Genomic DNA, 20,061 nt, shown 5'->3' with positions numbered 1-20,061 from the left:
GTTGTATTCACTGTCATTTTCTGTCGACGCCGGAATCCCTCTGTTTTAGTTACTGGTGTTCAAAGTTAAACATTGGCCTACATGTGCATTTTATAGGAAATGGGGAGATTGGAAGGAAAAATCGCAGTGCTTTCAGCTGCCGGACAAGGGATCGGGAGGGCCTCAGCACTGGTATGCATAGATTGACAGGATAGATGCCTAATAAAAAAACAAATACAATCAAATGATATTTATGGGCAATATATTTGAACAGTTGAAAGGATTGATACTTTATATATACACGTAAAACCTGGGACGTATTTACTAGTATATAAGTCCCTGATAAAACTAATAGAATTAAATGATACTTAGGGACAATATATATATGTATTCATATGATCTATTTGTTGATTTAATTGGATAAATTAAAATATATAAACTCGGAGAAAGTTGCAGATTTGGGAAGGACCAGACAGGCAGGTTCATTACCAATACCCATTAACATGTGTTAACCAGTGGCCAGATAGCTCAGTGGATAGAACACTTATCTAGAGTTTGGAGAGAGAAGGGGGAGGGGGATTCAAATCCTGGTCTGATCTGTCACACTTTCTCACTCTAACACTTTTAATATTTTATATAGTCATGATAGTGTTTGTGTCAAGCAGCATAGCTAGTGAAGTAAACTTTGAAATTTGATTTTTTTTTCTAAAATGATTAATTATAATTCATAACCCTTCCTTTTTTTCTATTTTTTCTTTCTGAACAGACATTTAGTGTTTGTAGGTTTTATTGTTTATACTTAAACATTTTTCTCATATCTCATCGAGTGAATGAATAAACTGAGCTTTAGTACCCATTAAATAACCCTTGCTCCTAATTCACTCATTGAAACAGAAAAACCAGGTTAAGTACATACATGTATATTAGTATTTAGTGTTTATTTTTTTGTTGTTTGTGAGGATGATGACTTGCATTGCAGCACAAAACAATTTTTTGATAAGCAGCTTTGTTAATCTATGCAATTATCAGATTTAATCCTTTACTTCTGGATCAAATGATACAAATAGATTTTCTACATGTTCTAGATATGCAAACTTTACATAAATTAATTAATTAATCAAACAATTAGTTTTTATTGCTCTCCCCTTGTCTGTTCTCTAGCTTTGAATTTTTAATTTTTAATTGATACATTAGCCACACCTTTCTATTAATTGTGAATTAAAACCAATAAGGATACAGAGAAATGGTTCACAGGTCACTTGGACAGTTGATTCATGGGTCACTAAGATGCTTTGTGCTTATGAAATGTAACCATGCATGGATTTTACTTGTATAGTTTTCATAAACAGAACATTTGCAAATCTAAAAAAAATGTTAACTTTTAATTTCATTTTTCTAAACAGGCCTTTGCAAGAGAGGGTGCAAAAGTTATTGCAACTGACATAAATGCAGATTTATTGAAAAAATTAGCCGAGGATTGTCCAGGTGCAGGTTTTATTTTTTGATACCTTAATAAGATCAGAAATATAAACATGATAAAAAAAATTTGAAAATAAAAACTCAGTGAATAATATTATGTAATAAAAAGTATCTTATAATTGGAAATTACTGGAGAACATTAATACCATGTTGAAAAATGTTGACTTGAAAATATATACTAGTAATAATTTTTTCTAATTGCTTGAGATAAGTATATTTTTTTCTCGTTGCTGATTATCATATTTTATTTATTTAACATAAATGATTAAAGGACACTAATAAGTTTTCCTGTATGTATCATTAAAAATACATAATATGAAATCCATTTAATTTGTTTTGCAGGAATTGAAACAAGGGTTCTTGATGTGACAAAAACAGAGGATGTGAAAGCTTTCGCTGCAACTATACCAAAGATTGACATATTATTTAATGTAGCAGGGTATTTCAGTTTCATTGAATTTTTAAATTGTCTTATACATAGTGCCCTTTTTATAAATTTGAAAAAGAAAACATTAATCTTATCATAACCACACTCAATACTCATTCTTTGCAAAAAGTCAGGGAAAAAGTTAACAAGGGAAACTACTCTTCCCTTTTAAATTTTAGCAGTATGTTCATAGTGATATTTTTTGTTACTTGAAAGACACTTGCAAAATACACACAAAGGTCAAACACATCTTCAGTAATTAAGGAGATGGAAGATTGAAAGTCCTGGCAAAATATTTTCCATAGTCATTCTCTCAGTTTGCACACAGTATCAATTAATTTTTCTCGTAACATTTGAATGATACCTTATACATATGCATATGTGACCTTGACCTTAAGCTTAAAAAAATGTCTGCCATTAAAACATTAGTGTTTCATCAAGCTCATCTTGGTTTTAAAATTTCTGGAATTCTCTACATTTAAAACCACGATGGCACGGTAGTGAATTCTTTAGCATTTCTGTAAGAGGACCTAAGAGCAAGCACTACTAAAAGAATGCTCCAAGATTGCTGGTTGTATTTTCATTAAGATTTGTACACCATGGATCCATCCTGGAAACTGATGAAAAAGCCTGGGATTTTTCCTTCGATTTGAATGTCAAGAGCATGTGGCGAATGTGTAGCCAGTTTCTTCCCAAGGTAGAGTGTAACTCACAAATCTTGTGTACATTTACACTGTAACTGTAACTCACATATCCCTTGTACATTTACAATGTAACTCACCATCTCTTGTACTACATGTACAGTGTAATTTGTACATCTCTTGTACAGTGTGACTCACCCAACTCTAGTATATGTACAGTGTAACTCATACATCTAGTAATTATTCATGTATTACAGTGTAACTTGCACATCTCTTGTATAAGTCACATATATCTTCTACATGAACATTTACAGTGTCAGTCACAATCTACATGTACAGAGTAAATTGCACATCTCTTATACATGTACAATGTAATTCACACATCTCTTGCACATGTGCAGTGTGACTGACATAGCTCTATTACATGAACTGTGTAATTCACACATCTCCTGTACATGTACAGTGTAACTTATACCTAGTGCATGTATAGTTTTAAATGTACAAATCTCTTGTACATGTACAGAGTAACTTACATACCTTTAGTACATGCACAGTGTAACTTGCACATCCCTTCTACTTGTAATATATACCAGTATGTCAGTATAGACTCTTCTTCAAACATTTATATATATATGTACTAAGTAACCTTGTTAGGCATTTCTCTATTTTTAACTGGAACTCTCCTTGACCAGCTCTGCTGCATTTTTATCTGTTCTCTCATACTTTGTGGAATTGAAGTGGTTCTGCTTGTATTTTTTCCTCTAGATGAAGGAGCAGAAGTCAGGAGTCATTCTTAACATGTCCTCTGTGGCCTCCAGTATCCATGGTGAGTCTCTCCACCAGTTTGAGGAGTCATTCAATTAATGTTTCTGATTAAGAGGTACATATATATAATTTATAAGCTTTTTGAGAGATCCATTTGTCTCTTTTTCTCTCTCAAAAATATCACTTTCATTAAAGCATTACAGATCAAATTAAAGTAGAAAGAGACATTTGAATACACTTTTAAAAAACTATGCTAGGGAGTTAATAGGGAATTAAACCATTGATATTTTTTAAAGGTGCTCCAAATCGCTGTGTTTATGGGTCCACAAAGGCTGCTGTAATAGGGCTTAGTAGAGGAATAGCTGCAGACTTTGTCTCTGACAACATCAGGTGTAATTCTATCTGTCCAGGTAAGACGTACTGATATATAATTCTTTTAAATTTTATTTTAAACATAACCATAAAAAAAAAACTGTTTAGAAATCAATTCAAACTCGATGAATATATAATTTGAAGGCTGAGAAACTGGAGTTTTTGTGTTTCAGTAGAGGTACATGTATGGGTATATGTTTATCTAATGGTGAAAAATTAATGATCTTTGTATGTGATTTCTGATAATTCGAAATATGAGAAATAAAGTGATAGGCTTTAATTGAAAAAAGAACAAATATTTGAATTCTCAGTTTGAAACCCCTTTAAATTTTATATACAAAAGACTTTTATAGAGATGCTGTTCTGTTTTAGGGACAATTGACACTCCATCTTTGCAAGGAAGAATCCAGGCGCAGCCAGATCCTACGAAGGTAAAATATGATAAACAGTAAGAAAACATGAAATACAGTCAAATCTGCTTATAGAGTGTCTTAGTTGGGTATAATTATTGTTTGAAATGCAGTTAAATCTAGATTAGGTTATGAAAATCTGTGAAATCTGTGAAATACAGTCAAATGTTTCTATAGAAAGTTTGCTCATATAAATTTGTTAAATACAGCCAAATCTTTTCATAAACTGTAAGAGTCTGTCCATTTCAATCTATGAAAAATAGCCAAATCTATTCAAATAGTCTTGTCTCATGCAAACAGTCATGTGAAATACAGTCAAAACTGTTTAAAGAGAGCTTTGTCATGTAAATCTATGAAATACAGACAAATCTGTGGTGCTTGTAAAGTGTCTGCAAAAATAGTCTTGTAATGTAAGTCTGTGAAAAACACTTATATCTAATAATAGACAGCCTAGTCCTGTTATCTGTAAAATAAAGAGTCTAGCTGGTCTTGTATTGGTGAATCTCAGTGACAGTCAAATATGATTATAAAGAGTTCAGTTTCTTTATTATGTGAAATACAGTTAAATCTGTTCATGTAGTGTGGGCCACTGTGGTCAAGTAAGTATGTAAAGTACAGTCAAATCTGTGCAAAAAGAGTCTGGTAAACAAATAGGGTACATTTATATCTGTTTATATTTTAAAAGAATTTGTCCTTCAAAACCTGTTATTTCAGTCAGATCTGTTCATATCAAAAGCTTTGTAAATCCACCGTCTTGTGAATAATAGACAAAAAAAGTGAAAAATAGTCATAATTGTTCATATAGATTTTGGTATACCTGTGCATTACAGTCATATCTGTTTATAGAAAGTCTGGTCTTGTAAACCTGTGAATTACAGTCAAATCTGTTTGTAGAAAGTGAGGTCTTGTTTAGCTATGAATTACAGTCAAATCTGTTTATAGAAAATCTGGTCTTGTAAAGCTATGAATTACAGTCAAATCTGTTTATAGAAAGTCTGGTCTTGTAAACCTGTGAATTACAGTCAAATCTGTTTATAAAAAATCAGGTCTTGTTAAGCTATGAATTACAGTCAAATCTGTTTATAGAAAGTCTGATCTTGTAAACCTGTGAATTACAGTCAAATCTGATTATAGAAAGTCTGATCTTGTAAACCTGTAAATTACAGTCAAATCTGATTATAGAAAGTCTGATCTTGTAAACCTGTGAATTACAGTAAAATCAGTTTATAGAAAGTCTGGTCTTTTAAACCTGTGAATTACAGTCAGATCTGTTTATAGAAAGTCTGGTCTTGTAGAGCTGTGAAGTACAGTCAAATCTGTTTATGGAAAGACTGATCTTGTAAACCTGTGAATTACAGTCAAATCTGTTTATAGAAAGTCTGATCTTGTAAACCTGTGAATTACAGTAAAATCAGTTTATAGAAAGTCTGGTCTTGCAGAGCTGTGAATTACAGTCAAGTCTCATTTGATTCAGTTTGCTGTCCATGTACCAGTAAACAATAATATGCATGCTTTATCAACCTGCATTGAACTTCTAAACATTTTTATACAGGCCAGGAAGGATTTTGAGGCACGACAGAAGACCGGTAGATTTGGCACCCCAGAAGAAGTAGCCAACATGGCTGTGTATCTTGCTTCTGATGAGGTACTGTAGTGTCTGTTAATTTTTACTCATTCCAGTTTAAGGATCATGATTAAGTAAAAATCTGGTGGTTCAATACACTAGCAGTTTTATATGTACAGTATTTTATCACATGTTTACACCTTTATACAGTGGATATCAGTCATATGATGTTGTGTTCATACATTGTATCAACACAATGATTTTTGTGTGGAAGTGATGAATTAAGTCAACTGAAGTGGATTCATATATAAATAAAGTGTAAAACATGTGATGGCTGTGTGTCAAACATGTGATAAAAGGAATCTTCTTTGGTTTGTGGTTGGATATGATTTTTATCCAACCACAGACCATGGGAGATACTACATATAATGAATTATTTATAGCCATGTTATTCATTTTTTTGTTTGGACATTTTTGCTAGTTACACAGCTGATATTTGGTTTAATTGTACTCAATAGCAAATCATTCTCTTTTCTCCATATTTGTTTGAAAAATTACAAATTGAAACAAGTACAGAATATAATGGGAAAAATCAATAAAACCAAGTACATGTACCTATAGCAAAGCAAGTTAATAATTTGCGTCAATTAATGATGAATCATGGAATGACAATTCATTAAAAAGATTTAAACAGTTTATTAGTAGAGAGTTGAAGTTTTAAATGGAAAGAAAATTCCAATCCCAATGCCATAGTTTATCCTCCCCCCTCCCCCCAAGACCAAAATGTATATGAATGAAATTATTTCCAATGAACATGGATTTGTACATCCAGTGGTTCAAACAAACTAATTCTTAACTACAAATATTAACAAACTATAATTGCAAGAGAGTAAAACAGAATAGAAAAGACTAAATTCCTGCTTTTTTGTATGTGTAATGCATGTAATGTTTATGATTTTAAAATGCTCATATGTGTAATGACGTAGAAATTATCATACATTGCAAACAACTATCTGACATGAAAATAAAAATTGTTTAGTATTTTAAAATTTACTCTTAATTTGTAGGCAGTGTATGTTACAGGGAAAGAGTTTGTTATTGATGGAGGCTGGAGTATCTAATTGTAGCACTATTGCCACATTATCCAAGATTTTTTTATACATCAGATTTTAAAATCTACACGTGCATGAAATCCATGTGAATTTTTTCAACAAAGCAGAATTCTTAGTTTCATTTGTGTACTTCAGTGCTCATAATCAAATATATATACGGATCAAACTCTACAAAATGTAAGAAAAAAGTTGTGCTTGATATTACTGTCATACAGTAATTTAAAGAGCATTGCAATTTATCACTATTGTTATCAATGTTGCTATGAAGATTTTATGGTTGTCTCTGTGTATTCAAGATGAACAAATTTTAGATTTTTATCTCTTTGTTACAATGTCATAAAATATGTTTATTTATAATGAAAAGGAATTATTTTTATTCCAATAATTGAATTAATATATATAAATATTACATATATATTCCCTACAATTTTTCTTTTAAGTTAATATAAATAATAAAATTATTTGAAATATTTATTTCTGAATATTTTATCTGATAGCAAAAATGTACGTTTATGCTACGTATCTTAAAGTCATATATGGCGTATTTTTTATAAGTTCAGACTAACTAAAATTAAAAAGATCTTTCTATTTGTATTATTACTTTATATAAAGATAGGACTTTCCTTTAAATTACACAATTTAAGTCAATGACTTTTCAAAGATATTAGAAATTTAAAATAATAACCGATTTGTGTACCGACTCCGCATTTAATTACGGACACGATTTAAAATCAATTTAACTATGGAAAAATGAGATTATTCAAGTTCAAAATCGGTGAAATTTTTAATTTAAACGTAAATAACATATATCATGTTTATCTACACTCAATCTCGTATTTTTAGTTTTTAGCTCAGATACGGCATATGTAGCTTCAAGGATACATTGCTAAAGAACATCAATTTTTCCACAAGTAAGACTGGCCCATAGGCCCTCTGTTAAAGGATGGTGTGTTTTGTGTATTATGTGTGTTTCTACGTCTGTCTAAATACACTAATGAAAATAAAAGTAGAAAATTTCAATTAACAGTTAAAAAAGTACCATTTTTCTGTATGTCAAAGGACACGTCTTTTGACACACAGAAAGATGGTATTTTTACGATGGGCTATATCTCAACACTTTGACAGAAGGGATAGTACAGAGAGAATCGTATGACAATTAAAAGGCAAAATGCTCACCATATATCTTTGAAAAGGATTAGAAAAAAACTACATGAATAAATATATGTCATTGACATATGACATTGCATATGACAATGTAGCCATGTTTGTAAGTCTCATTATCAAAACTGCAATTTAAACGCTCCATAAGAGACTTGGTCATCCATTTGAATTTAGAATTCCCTTTACGTATTATAAGGACGCTTTGTGTCAACTTTTGTTAAAATTTGCCCAGTGTTCTTTAGAAGGGGTCGATATATAATGTAAAAAGTTTACAGACGACGGACGAAGGGTGATTAGAAAAGCTACATTGAGCTTTAAGCCCAGGTGAACTAAATCAGAATATCTAATATATGGATTAAAAGAAAATAATTTAAAATTTTCGTTATCCAATGGTTTCCGATACGAAATCAACAACATGTCAGATTATATTTGTAATCGAAATCCTTGGGTAGCGAAGATGAATTTTGAAAAGTATTTATTTAGCAGTTTTAAAATTTTAGAATTTTAAACTAAAGCTTAAAAATACGAAATATCGAAATCGTTTCAGAAACTTAAATTCATTGTAACACTGATCTAATACTACTATATTGAGACAAAACGTAAAGTAAATAAAACGCATGGAATATTTTAATGACGTTTTATTGCTCAACAAAACCTCTCTCTCTCTCTCTCTCTCTCTCTCTATCTCAGTTTTCATCCCCATTTTAACAAGATTACTTATTGGTTTCTTCACATTTATGAATGACTCCCCGGCGTATCGATCATGCCACACTATTATCGAATTTTGCAACTATAATGAAATGAATTTTACGATGTTTTCATATTTTAGTACGATGCACATTCAATTTTATAACACACATTCATTTTCATGTAAAATTCAAACATTTTTTGCATTGACTAGACACACTCAGTTTGAAAAAAAAAAATATTTGGAAGACATGTTTTTCCATATCAACACAGCAACATGTAAAACTACCGTACATATTTCATATACATAGCGAGTTTACACATTAAATTATGTATCACTATAATTCTAAAATTTCTAAAAATTTTACCAAAAAAGTTAAATTATTTTAAAGTCTGACAAATTTATAAGTAAAAATGTCAGATCTGTGGTAGAGTCAATGAATAATGTCACGAATATGCAATGTACATGTTGGTACCCTGTACCGTAAATAGCTTTTCATCTCAAGATCGGATGCGATCGAGTCCTTAATGCCATAAATGCATATACTGCCTCTTTGGCACTGAAAGTGTATAAAACCATAAACCTATGCGTTTTAATTAATTTGTATTCATTAGAGATCACGCAGAAATCACTTCAACCTTTTCTTCTTTAGAATTTTCCGCTGAGGTGGTAGCATTTCCATTTTCGCTGGTGGATTCCGCCGATTTTCCTTCCACCACTCCGTTTGCCTTTCCGTTACTTTGTCCTGCTGATCCATTGGCCGCAGACTCTTCCTCCTCCAACTGAAGCAGGGGATTATCAATTCCTTTGGTTCCCCCATTCATTTCAATATCGTCTTTCTCCTCCGTTTGCTTACTGGCATTTCTCCTTAAGAAATTTATAAATAAATCTCATTTTAAAACCGGATCTCGTACCTACATGTACTAGTATATGAAAGTTTGTGTCTCTTGTATTATGATTTTATGCTTCATGGAATTAGGAAGATATTCATGGAAGAATGAATAATAGTTGATTCAATATACCAGATTGCTTTATCTCTGACATATATTGTACATACCTTGATTTTAAGAAGGTAGCCAATATTACGATAATTGCAATGAAAACCAGGATTCCGATAACTGAACCAACCACAATAACTGAAAAGATACAGAAAAGATGTTACATCCACTGTCAAATTTACTGCATGAAAAACAGGGAAAAATCACAGTGAAGTAAACAAAACTGACCTGTAATTGTGTCATCATCGAGCTGTTCCGAGTCATCGACAGTGGAAAGGTCTGCGGGAGGTTTGCTACTTCCATCTTTTTCGGGGGTTTTCTGACCAGGTTTGAATGACGGTTTAAGAGTAATTTCCTTTGTTGAATGAATAGGAATAACAATGGGAGGTAACCGTGTCATTACTGGTTTTTCTACGATCATTGGTCTTGCAGTTTCCGGTTCCACATCACCTCGTGGTTTGATGGTAGGTGCAACGGTTGCCTTTGGAGTGGTAGCGTCTTTAATTTCTGGAACTTTTGTTGCTTTTTCTGATATTTCTGGCATCACCTTCTCTGTTGTTGGCTTAAATGTTGTTGATGGTACTGTTGTTTTTGTTGTCGTAATCGTAGTTTTTGCTTTTAATGTCGTCGTATCAGGTATGCTGTCTGTTGTTGCTGTGATTGGAGACTTTGTTGATTCATCTTTGACAGCCTCTTTTGTTGCTGTGCTTGGAGACTTTGTTGATTCATCTTTGACAGCCTCCGTTGTTGCTGTGATTTGAGACTTTGTTGATTCATCTTTGACAGCCTCTGTTGTTGCTGTGTTTGGTGACTTTGTTGATTCATCTTTCACAGCCCCTGTTGTTGCTGTGTTTGGAGACTTTGTTGATTCATCTTTGACGGCCTCTGTTGTTGGTGCCACTGTTTGCACTTCCTTGACTGAATCTTTAGTTGTAATTTCTGTAGATTTGGCTGTTTCTTCAGTGGCTGCGTTAACTTCTAAACTTGTTGCTACAGTAGTTGTTTTTCTGTCAGTTGGAATAATCGATGTTTGTGTTACGTTCGTCCCTTGTGTGTCTGAGGATGTTGTTGTTATTTTTGTGTGTGGACCATTTGTTGTAGATGTTGCCATACGCAGAAGTTCCTCTGAATACAACTCATTTAAATCAGGGAGAGCATTGGTTGCGTTTATTTTGACTTGTGGATCTGTTGTTGGTGCAACAGTTGTCTCACTCTCAGTAGGGATAGTAGATGTTTGTGGTATATCTGTTTTCTGGGACTGCGAAGGTGTCGTAGTTCTTTTTGTCTGTGGAGAGACTGTTGAAGACGACATGCGGAGAAGTTCTTCTGAATATAACTCATTTAAATCAGGGAGTCCTGTATACTTGGTGGTAGTAAATGAATTTTCCTGAGACGATAAAATTTCATGCTGAGTCGTTGACGATGTAATGCTGCTTGGTGTAGTAACATTTCGATTTGAAATCGATTCGAGATTTGGTGTTGTTTCCAGTGTTCTTGAGGAAGCTGATTTTAACTCTGTAGTCATTTCTGATGATTTAAGCACTTCTGTCGTAGAAGTTTTAACAGGCAAACTTGTAGGTGTTGAAGATAAAACAGATGTTGTTAAATCTGAACTGGGTGTTGAAGACGCTGATTTTGAATCAGACGTCGACATTCCCAGAATGGTTGAAGACAAGATAGGAGTTGTAATATCAGAACTACTGATAGTTGATATAACTCCAGATGCTGTAGGTCTAATTGTTGTTCCAGGCGATGAAGCTGTTGATGTTTCTATAGAAACTGAGGGGGTTGGAGATACCGTTGATGTAGTCTGCTTATTAAAGAGAGCTGACTCTTCCAATTTTGCCGATGCTGATTTTTCTGTTGTTGAAGAGGTTGAAAGTGGACTTGATCTAGAGATGTCCATTGCCATAGTAACAGTTGCTGTGGTGAAAGATATATCTACCGATGTTTCAGAGGTGGAGGCTGATAAAGTACTGCTTGTAACAGCAACTGAATCAGTGGTTGATGGTTCTTTGGTTTCCTGGTGGGTAGTTACAGGAATTTTGGTGGATGCTGATGAAGGGGATGTGACAACAGATTTCTGCTTAGTAGTAGGTTGTGAGCTGATTGTTTTGTTATCAATAATCTGTGTTGATTTTTCTTGAATAGATGATGATGTTGTTTGTGCTGGTATTTGTGTATTTCTAGATGAAGTCGATGGAGAAGTGATACTTGCTTGGAATTGGTCTTGTCTAGTTGTTGGTGCTGGAGATGTTGAGAAAGTAACATTATTCTCGATTACATTCGCAGTTGTTGTAGAGTATTCGTTGGTTGATACGTTTGGCGTATTTGAATCGACTTCTGCTTTATCTCCAATTACTGCAGGAGTTACCATTTTGTCCATTAATTCAAGGGAATTAATAGGAGTCTGAATCAAGGTTGGCTCTAAAAATATACTATCCTGACTGATTCCGGATTTACTGAGAAGTTCCTTAATTGCATTAGATGCTCCTGTTGACTGATCTTGAAACATGTCTTTTATGGAGATGGGACTAACTTTGCTCTCAGTGCTTGTTAGGGTCTCAGAGTTTTTACTTCCCGTGCTTACTTCCGGTAAAGAATCACATTGCAGAGATATAAATGCTGTAAAGAAAACTTTCATGGTATCAACGAAGGCAAGCGTAAAGATAGATAGTGTTTCATCATGATACATATATTTAATCACATCTTCACAATTTATTCAAATTATTTTTGTCATTCTTACCGTTTAGTTCAGTTTGCATTGAAATACAGAATCCTGTGGCAACGGCACCAGTTTCTAGCTGAGATAAAACTAATGATCCATAATTTATTTCAGTTGTATTAAACTCGGCTGTGGCAGTGGTGCAGTCTATTGACTGTGATTCATTATTTGGACTTGTTCCCACATGGAAGTCTATTTTTGATCCACACTTTACGGAAGAGTCTAAATGGCCTATTTCAAGGTATTCTCCAGTAACATTGAATCGACAAACACATTTTCCATAATCAGGAGTAAACAAGGAAGTGTCTAATATTAATTCGTGTTTAGATTGAACAGCAATGTCTTTGCATACCTCCACAACTGAAACGATAAAAATTGTAGATTTACCGAAGGGCAAACCATGCTGTACAATAGTCATCTAAGACGCTATATGATCCTTTCATAATATTTACAACATCAAAAACAAAAATTTGTACACAGAAAAAAAAATCGCTTTTAAAGACTTTTTAAAGGAATGTTTATTTTTTTCTAGAATTTTTTCATGATTTATTAGGGTTTAAGTTGTAATGCATCTTGATAAAGAGAACTCATCGCGATTTGGAGCTAGTACTGTACAGTACATGCATGTGTAGTGCATGTGAATAAATGATCATACAATTTTCACGGGTGGATCATGTCTTTCAGATCTTAATATTTAACAAATTAAAGCGGTTCAAAATCAATCTTTTTTTTTTTTTTAGCTCTTAATTACACTTGAACTTGTTACATTTTTATCCATTCTCTTTCTAATTAACCAGACGAAGTCATTGATCAAGGGCAATCAATCTCTTTGTGTGAGTAAACAGGTACAAAATAATTATGTTTAAATTTAAATTTCTCAACAGTAGATGTGAACATATAAGTAAATAGTATGCCCAATGCAGTTTGTCACCCTTCGGCAATCAAACGACATAAACTTGATGATTTAGGGTTCACGCGAACAGTTCAAGTGCTATCCGAAGACAAAACTGTCACGAGTGGCCATAAAACGGTGTAACTCTGTCACCTACAGTAGGTATAGTCTTAGTCGGGGATGTTTGATGTTTGCAATCCCATCAGCAGGAAGAATGGCCATATTGTTCTCCAGATACAGATCGGGCTCGGAATGCACATATTTGCCAGATCACGGGGACATTATCATTAGAATATTAAGATGAAGTAATGCACATTAATGAAATATGTCCACCTGACTGGATTGCTATGATACATGTACAAGCAATATAGCACTGCATTATTCACTTAAAGGAAAATCTGTACATTTAATAAATGATGTCACTTCAGAAATTGTGTATATACGCAGCCTGGGGGATTTTGGCAAACTTTTGAAGAATCTAATGCATTTATTTTACCATGCGTTTGCTATTTATATTAACTCGTCATTCTATTTATTATGTGTAATACATGAGTTAGTATAGACTTACAAGTATTTCAAAAATTAGCCATTTATAATATGGACAAAATTGTGTTAAACTGAAACGGCAGTGTACTTTGTTTATTGTTCTACTTAACGAGATGTTAAAAGAAATAGCCTTGATTGCCCGCATTTCCTCCTTTCAATTTGTCAATTTTTATTATCAAGTATTTTACAGAAGACAGAGAAAACACCAAACTGATAACAGTTATTTAATGAATGAACTACATGTATTAAAATCCTTGGAATCCGCTTTATCTAATTCGAAAAGCCATTTGCACACCGAAATTATTGATCTGATACGGTATATCTTTTCGTAAAATAAGATCAGTAAATGTTACACGGGAAGGTAAACATGTTGATGTTCTATAAGGAAATAATTTTGGGAGAAGTCTAAATTTAGCAACTTGTGATCAAGATGTGGTTGACCTCTAGATTCCTTCGTGGAATCTTGTAACTGGTCATAAAAACTTGTCTAGCCGAACAGCTACGATAAAAGTGTTCATTTTCTTTTGTTTGACTTTATTAATACGAATGGTGAGGTTCTTCTAAACGACCGTAGTCGTCATGGCCTTGATTTAAACTTGTCAGTTTGACTTTCTTTAAGATTTTAATCATCATAGAATTGTTCAAGTACTAGTAAGGAAAGACTTATACAACAAAACTCTACTTTTTATATCCATTTCCTTTAATCTGTACAACATTTGGAATAGTTCGTAGACAAACATTACTATCAATTAATAGCAACTCAGTTGATCGAAAGAAGAATCAAAAAGAATTACATGATATTCAGAAGGGAAAAAAATGCAGGTATTTTTGTCAATGCTTACTTTGGGGGGGGGGGGGGGGGAGTGCAGTCCCCTATTCTTGATGTGTGTTTCGAATTCAAAATCTATAAATCCTTTCATATATAAAGAAATCTAAGAGAAGAATTTGCCCTAGTGCTTATAGATATAGAAAGCAATAGAAATTCTTTCAGAATTTTTAAAATGAATATTACCGACACTTCCAAATCCAAAAAGTAGCAGTCGAGAAAACGTACGGAACACTTGCAGAAACTGGACGTTTTTCATTAAATTCAAAATTTTGAAGCACTTATTTTATCGTTTTGAAATATGTGTTAAACTATGTTTGATATTAATTTAATTATAGAAATTTCGAGGGATGCAAATTTTACAAATTGGATCGGGCAAACATTAGAAAAATTGATAGCCCTTTTCCTACATGTGAATTACATCAACCATATTTACACATGGGATGCATTCTTCATGTTTAATTATATATGTGGGTACAAAGATCAACAACTTATATATTTACCTTGTCCTTCATGGTGTAAACACTTCTGAGCAACAATCCCTGAAAAAATCAAACATCATAATTGAAATATAGATACTATGGTAGTAAATATAAGGTCATGCATTAGTTGTCGTGGGGCCCGTTTACAAAAGAACATTAGACTGAGACTAAAATTTAATTCTGCTTATTACTTTCTATTTTACTTTAATTTGAAAATGGTTTTAATCTTTTTAAAAAGAATTTACCAAGATAATTCTATGCTAGCAATTTGAAACGGAATCATTAAATTTGCAAAATTCTACAATCAGCTAAAGTTTTTGGTCTAAATCCTAAGTTCTTTTGTAAATTTGTTTTACATGATGGCTTTCATGAAAAGAAACAATTGTATAACTTGATGCTAGGACTTTCGATTCAGTTTCTAGACTAATGATTCTATCTGGTCGGTACACGATCGTGTTTTTTTTTAATTCTTCATTTAAAAGGTTTGTAATCTGATTCATTAACGAGCTCACAAAAAATGATAAACGAGTTGTGGGAAATAGCTATGCAGACTATGAACATAGTTATATAGTTTGTTGACGCCCTTTAAAGATGACAAAGACTGTTGACAACATATCAACTGATTGACTGGGATGGCAAATCTGACAGGTTTACTCGCGGACAACGGTCATTAATGCTTAGTGATCTGTGTTACCAATCACTGTGTTCGATCTGTGTCACAGCCTGTCACTGGTACATATTGGTAACAACACTAGCCCCGGCAAAAACCCTCGCTAACCAATAAACTGGCGTTAGGGGACATTAGCATCGCCCTTAACATTGTTTTAGTATATTGTTGTGGTCATGATATTCTTAATACTACGAATCTTTGGTGGGCATGTAATGAAGTGAATTAGTTTTTGCTGCATGGATGTGCAGTTAAAATAATTAAAGGCATTCTTGCTTTGGTTTTAAATTTCCCTTACCAAAAGGCCACTGAATGCGCTACAAAGGCAGCATTGGTGTGCATACAGTGTACCTGCACGTTTCATTGAAAAGACCTTTCAGGTGAGGGGATAGAAAACACAGAGTTGAATAAAACTCACATTCCATGACAAGCTATGGAGTATCTTATTGTATATATATTATAACATATAATAATTATGAGTTATTGTGAAATTGCGTAATTTAAAAGAAAAATTAATTAACATTGATTTCTAAGCTATTAATTTGAGAGTGACAATATTAGATGGAATTCTACTTTGTCACCAAAGACTGAGGTCCCAGGGGCGTAATGTTTACACCTTGTTATTCATCCGCGATATAATCCCGCCAGTTTGCTGTCCTCCACTAATGCACATTCCTCGTGCAGCCCCATGGCTGTATGATGTCTTAATTTGGCGGATGACAGTTTGATTGTGCAATAAACACAACTAAGACAAGATTGTACTTGGCCATTTTATTACTGTCGACGTTTTTAACAGTTTAATTTACTGCGCTTTTATTTCTCAGAAAACACGTTGAAATTATGCAAGAATTGTGTTTTTTTAAAGTAAAAAAGAATATTAAGATTATTTTCGTTAATATATAGGAATGATAAATATAACAGATCCCAGAAAATAAAATTGATCTACGTGGTTTATAACAGAAACAACTTATTTCTTCAACTTTGAATACAGTGCTATATTTATAATGATTATTTGTCTTTTGACACAAAATAATTTTATGTAACTTGTACATGGAGAACGACCAAAAAGTATATGGGCCAGTATTTAGTATCCACGTGCTTTTACCATTAACCAAATTATACATACATATCTACGCACGTTGTGAATGGCTATGAGGAAAAGCACCAATGTAATATTCCATTAAGCATGGACAAAACATGGAAATAACATTGTCGTCTCTAGTGCATTACAATAATTATTACACATTATTGAAATATCTCAACCCCCAAGACAACAGACACCGGAAACTGGTTAATGTCCATAAACAGAGGAAGACATTGGATTTTCTCTTAAAAAAAAATGTTCTAAAAGAAAAAAAAATCCGAAAAAGGAAAACGGAAGCAAAAAAAATGTGTGCCTAGCATTCTTTTTGATTTTGGTAATTTTTTTAAAATAAATATGAGAAGATATACCAGCTTAATTCTCCTAACTACTAATCATTTCTTGGAAGTAAAAGTCCAAGACGTTTGTCAACGTGTCGTTCTTTGGGAAAACATAAAAGAATACGGAACGTACGAAAACAGCATGTAATATGTGTCAACGTAACCTGTTTAGTAGAGTATATGTAGTATACCTATGTTGTGTATGTTAATTAGCTCGTATGCAAATTAGGTTTTGGTTGGGAAGCCTTACAATTTTAGGTTAATGTTAAACAAATCATTATTTTTTATATGTTATAAATTCAGTCAGTGGTTATAAATATATCTATTTTTCAGTCACTCAATGGAAACAAAACCATACAGGTATTCGTATCAGAATTACTTTGATATACATTAGGAGATGAATAAAATATATAAGAATGAAATACCTACCATTAAACAAGCACAGGACATGTAGGATAACATATAAAACATAAAGAACATCACGATATTCCTTCAAAAATCTCATGTTGGAAAATGTCAGATAATACACTCAGGTCCGCATAATCTGAGCTCCTTCTCAGAAAAAAAGTTTTTTTTTTTTAATTTCACATACAAAATATTCCCCAATTTTCCATTACAGGGAAGAATGTGAAAAAAAAAAATTGTGTCACGTTTTGATATACCGTCACATAATTGTAATGAATGAGTTGCTTAAGAGTCCAGTGCGGTTTGACACGTTTGTAATTACTATTTACTCTCCAAGTTGCATACACAGGAGAGGCAAGTTCCAGGTAGTTGATGTGCACGTCCGGTGCCTGCGTTGGTCAGGTGAGGAAGCATGCACTGATAGATGTCCACAGCTCCCTTCACGCGCTACCTGTGTAGTAGATGACAAGTCCTTGTCGAATGTCTTAATCGTCGATTCGTCATTAAGTGTCGCGCGGATTAATGACTTGTCCCCCGTTAATCTGTTTCTCGCTGTCAAATTCCGTCTGAAGTACGAACAGGGGGAGGAAAAATTACAGTTCTTTTGGTATATGTAGGTGTTTCCCTGTGAGTTTCACATTTTTTTGATTTAAGATAGTAATTGAAATGTATGTGCTTCTGTGCCTAATTATATAATACTCGTATATGTATGTTGTTTTTGTCAAGTCAAAAATAAAATTACATAGTTGCTACGAATGTATGCATGGAAGATATAAATTTAAAGTTTCAATTTCATATTAAAAATAAGTGATGTAAAAAATAAAACTAATATTTTTTTTTTACACATTTCTTATGATATACATAATATCGAAATTGGTTCCTCTCCTAAAGTTAATGTCGGATTTTGAAAAAAAAAAAAAGTGTGACAAGTTGTAATAAAACATAAAATAAAATAATGAGAATGTGTATTTACAAATAAAGTAGAAGGAAATTTAAATGCTTGTGCATTTTTTTTTTTTTTTTGTTTGGCAGACATGCAAACAAGATTCTTTTTATCAGATGCTTTCTGTTCACACACCTATCACTAAAAACCCATACATGACATAAAAAATAGAACATTATGAAATGACACTAAATCAGAAAGCCCTTTTCTTGCTTTGATCTTGTCCGACTGCTCCATACCTTCAGACTACAGTGTCTAAGCAATCTACATTTTGCGTCTTGCATCTTGAAGTATTGATCCCACCTCTAATGTTCTGGAGGTCCGTGTTTGCTCTGCTCCTATTTTGTACTGTTTAATGGACTTTTGAGCTTGAATACTGTTCGTTATCTCCATATATTTCATTTTAAAAATTCATTTATCTCTTTCTTTAATTGTCACATATTTACTATTTTGATATAAAAGTGATGCAAATGAAGATTTTTATGTATAAAATTCCCGATCGTTTTGCATTTGTAAGTCAACTATCCAAAGCCTTTTCGTCACGCGTGGACATTGGTATTTCGTGTGATTTAGCATTTCAAAGAAATTACACATTCTTGTCCACCATAGTCTATTCATTTTTGTTGTACAGCACATTAAAAGGATTTTTTTATTGTACGCAAGAGTTCACAATCCACCATGTAATGCATCGTTACGTGGCATCATTACCATTAACGTCATTGTTATTCTCACGTATTCATGAGAGTACCAAAGAAAACAATCAAGATGGTGCTAATATTGAAGGCAATTCGGAACACAGAACAACAAAAATTAATGGCAGGCCAATTCACTATTTGACACCAGACCTGAGGGAAAAACAGCTGCAACTAAACTCTATACCAGTTGTTGGCTATGTACATGTAATATAAACGCAATGAAGATTTATGCTTTTCAGTGTAGATACATCACATGTTTGTCTTTGACATGTGAAAAGGAAATAAAGATATTATGGGAAATTTTCCTTGTAAATACGTTTTATTTTCCTCATACAATCCTTTCAAAACTTCCAATATCCCATACACATAAATATAACATGCTGTGAATCACATAAATCATGGAAAAAAAAATGTTCATGTGGATAAAAATGGTGACTCGGAATGAAAATCTGTGCATACTTCGCTATGTACAAAATGCTTTAAATCATTGAATGTTAAATCTCCTTATAAAGTCTATATGATTCAATGTATTTTTGATCAGGTGCTCCGTCTCAATGACATATTTACATGTATGTATATATTTTTTTTTTCTTCAGAACAATACATGTATATGAGTCATACTAGTGTTTGGAATATTAGAAACACGTTCTTAAACAATTAAACTTTTACGAGTTACATATATACAAATGTATATGTATCCGATCTGACTAAAATGGTTCGGAAATGATAAACTTTAATGTTCAAGGATAATTTATGTTTTCTATATTTGCTACATGTATCTTCGAAACTTAATGCTGATGGGCTCTTGTGGTTCAAGTCTAGATCATTATTTTCCGAAGATACCCCCCCCCCTCTCTCTCTT

At 32.9% G+C, this 20,061-nt stretch overlaps 2 protein-coding genes across 2 annotated transcripts; one reads left to right on the top strand and one right to left on the bottom strand.

The window, feature by feature from the left end:
- The first annotated feature begins 81 nt into the window (after positions 1-81).
- LOC133185988 (dehydrogenase/reductase SDR family member 6-like) lies at positions 82-7,217 on the top strand. The gene is made up of 9 exons (XM_061321271.1): positions 82-171; positions 1,383-1,464; positions 1,801-1,897; positions 2,474-2,582; positions 3,292-3,352; positions 3,588-3,701; positions 4,036-4,094; positions 5,626-5,718; positions 6,705-7,217. The coding sequence occupies exons 1-9, from the start codon at positions 100-102 to the stop codon at positions 6,756-6,758; spliced, it is 741 nt and encodes a 246-aa protein (XP_061177255.1). The 5' UTR covers positions 82-99; the 3' UTR covers positions 6,759-7,217.
- Positions 7,218-9,049: 1,832 nt separating this feature from the next.
- LOC133185044 (mucin-2-like) lies at positions 9,050-12,739 on the bottom strand. Its single transcript, XM_061320107.1, has 4 exons — positions 12,343-12,739; positions 9,825-12,221; positions 9,656-9,734; positions 9,050-9,465 (listed from the first exon to the last, which is right to left on the bottom strand). The coding sequence occupies exons 1-4, from the start codon at positions 12,737-12,739 to the stop codon at positions 9,216-9,218; spliced, it is 3,123 nt and encodes a 1,040-aa protein (XP_061176091.1). The 3' UTR covers positions 9,050-9,215.
- Between the last annotated feature and the right edge of the window lie 7,322 nt (positions 12,740-20,061).

Source organism: Saccostrea echinata, unplaced genomic scaffold (genome assembly GCF_033153115.1).
Source record: "Saccostrea echinata isolate AGI-Se365-2 ecotype Australia unplaced genomic scaffold, CSIRO_AGI_Sech_v1 ptg000012l, whole genome shotgun sequence".
Lineage (NCBI taxonomy): Eukaryota > Metazoa > Mollusca > Bivalvia > Ostreida > Ostreidae > Saccostrea > Saccostrea echinata.
This window is presented reverse-complemented; position numbering and strand designations above follow the sequence as displayed.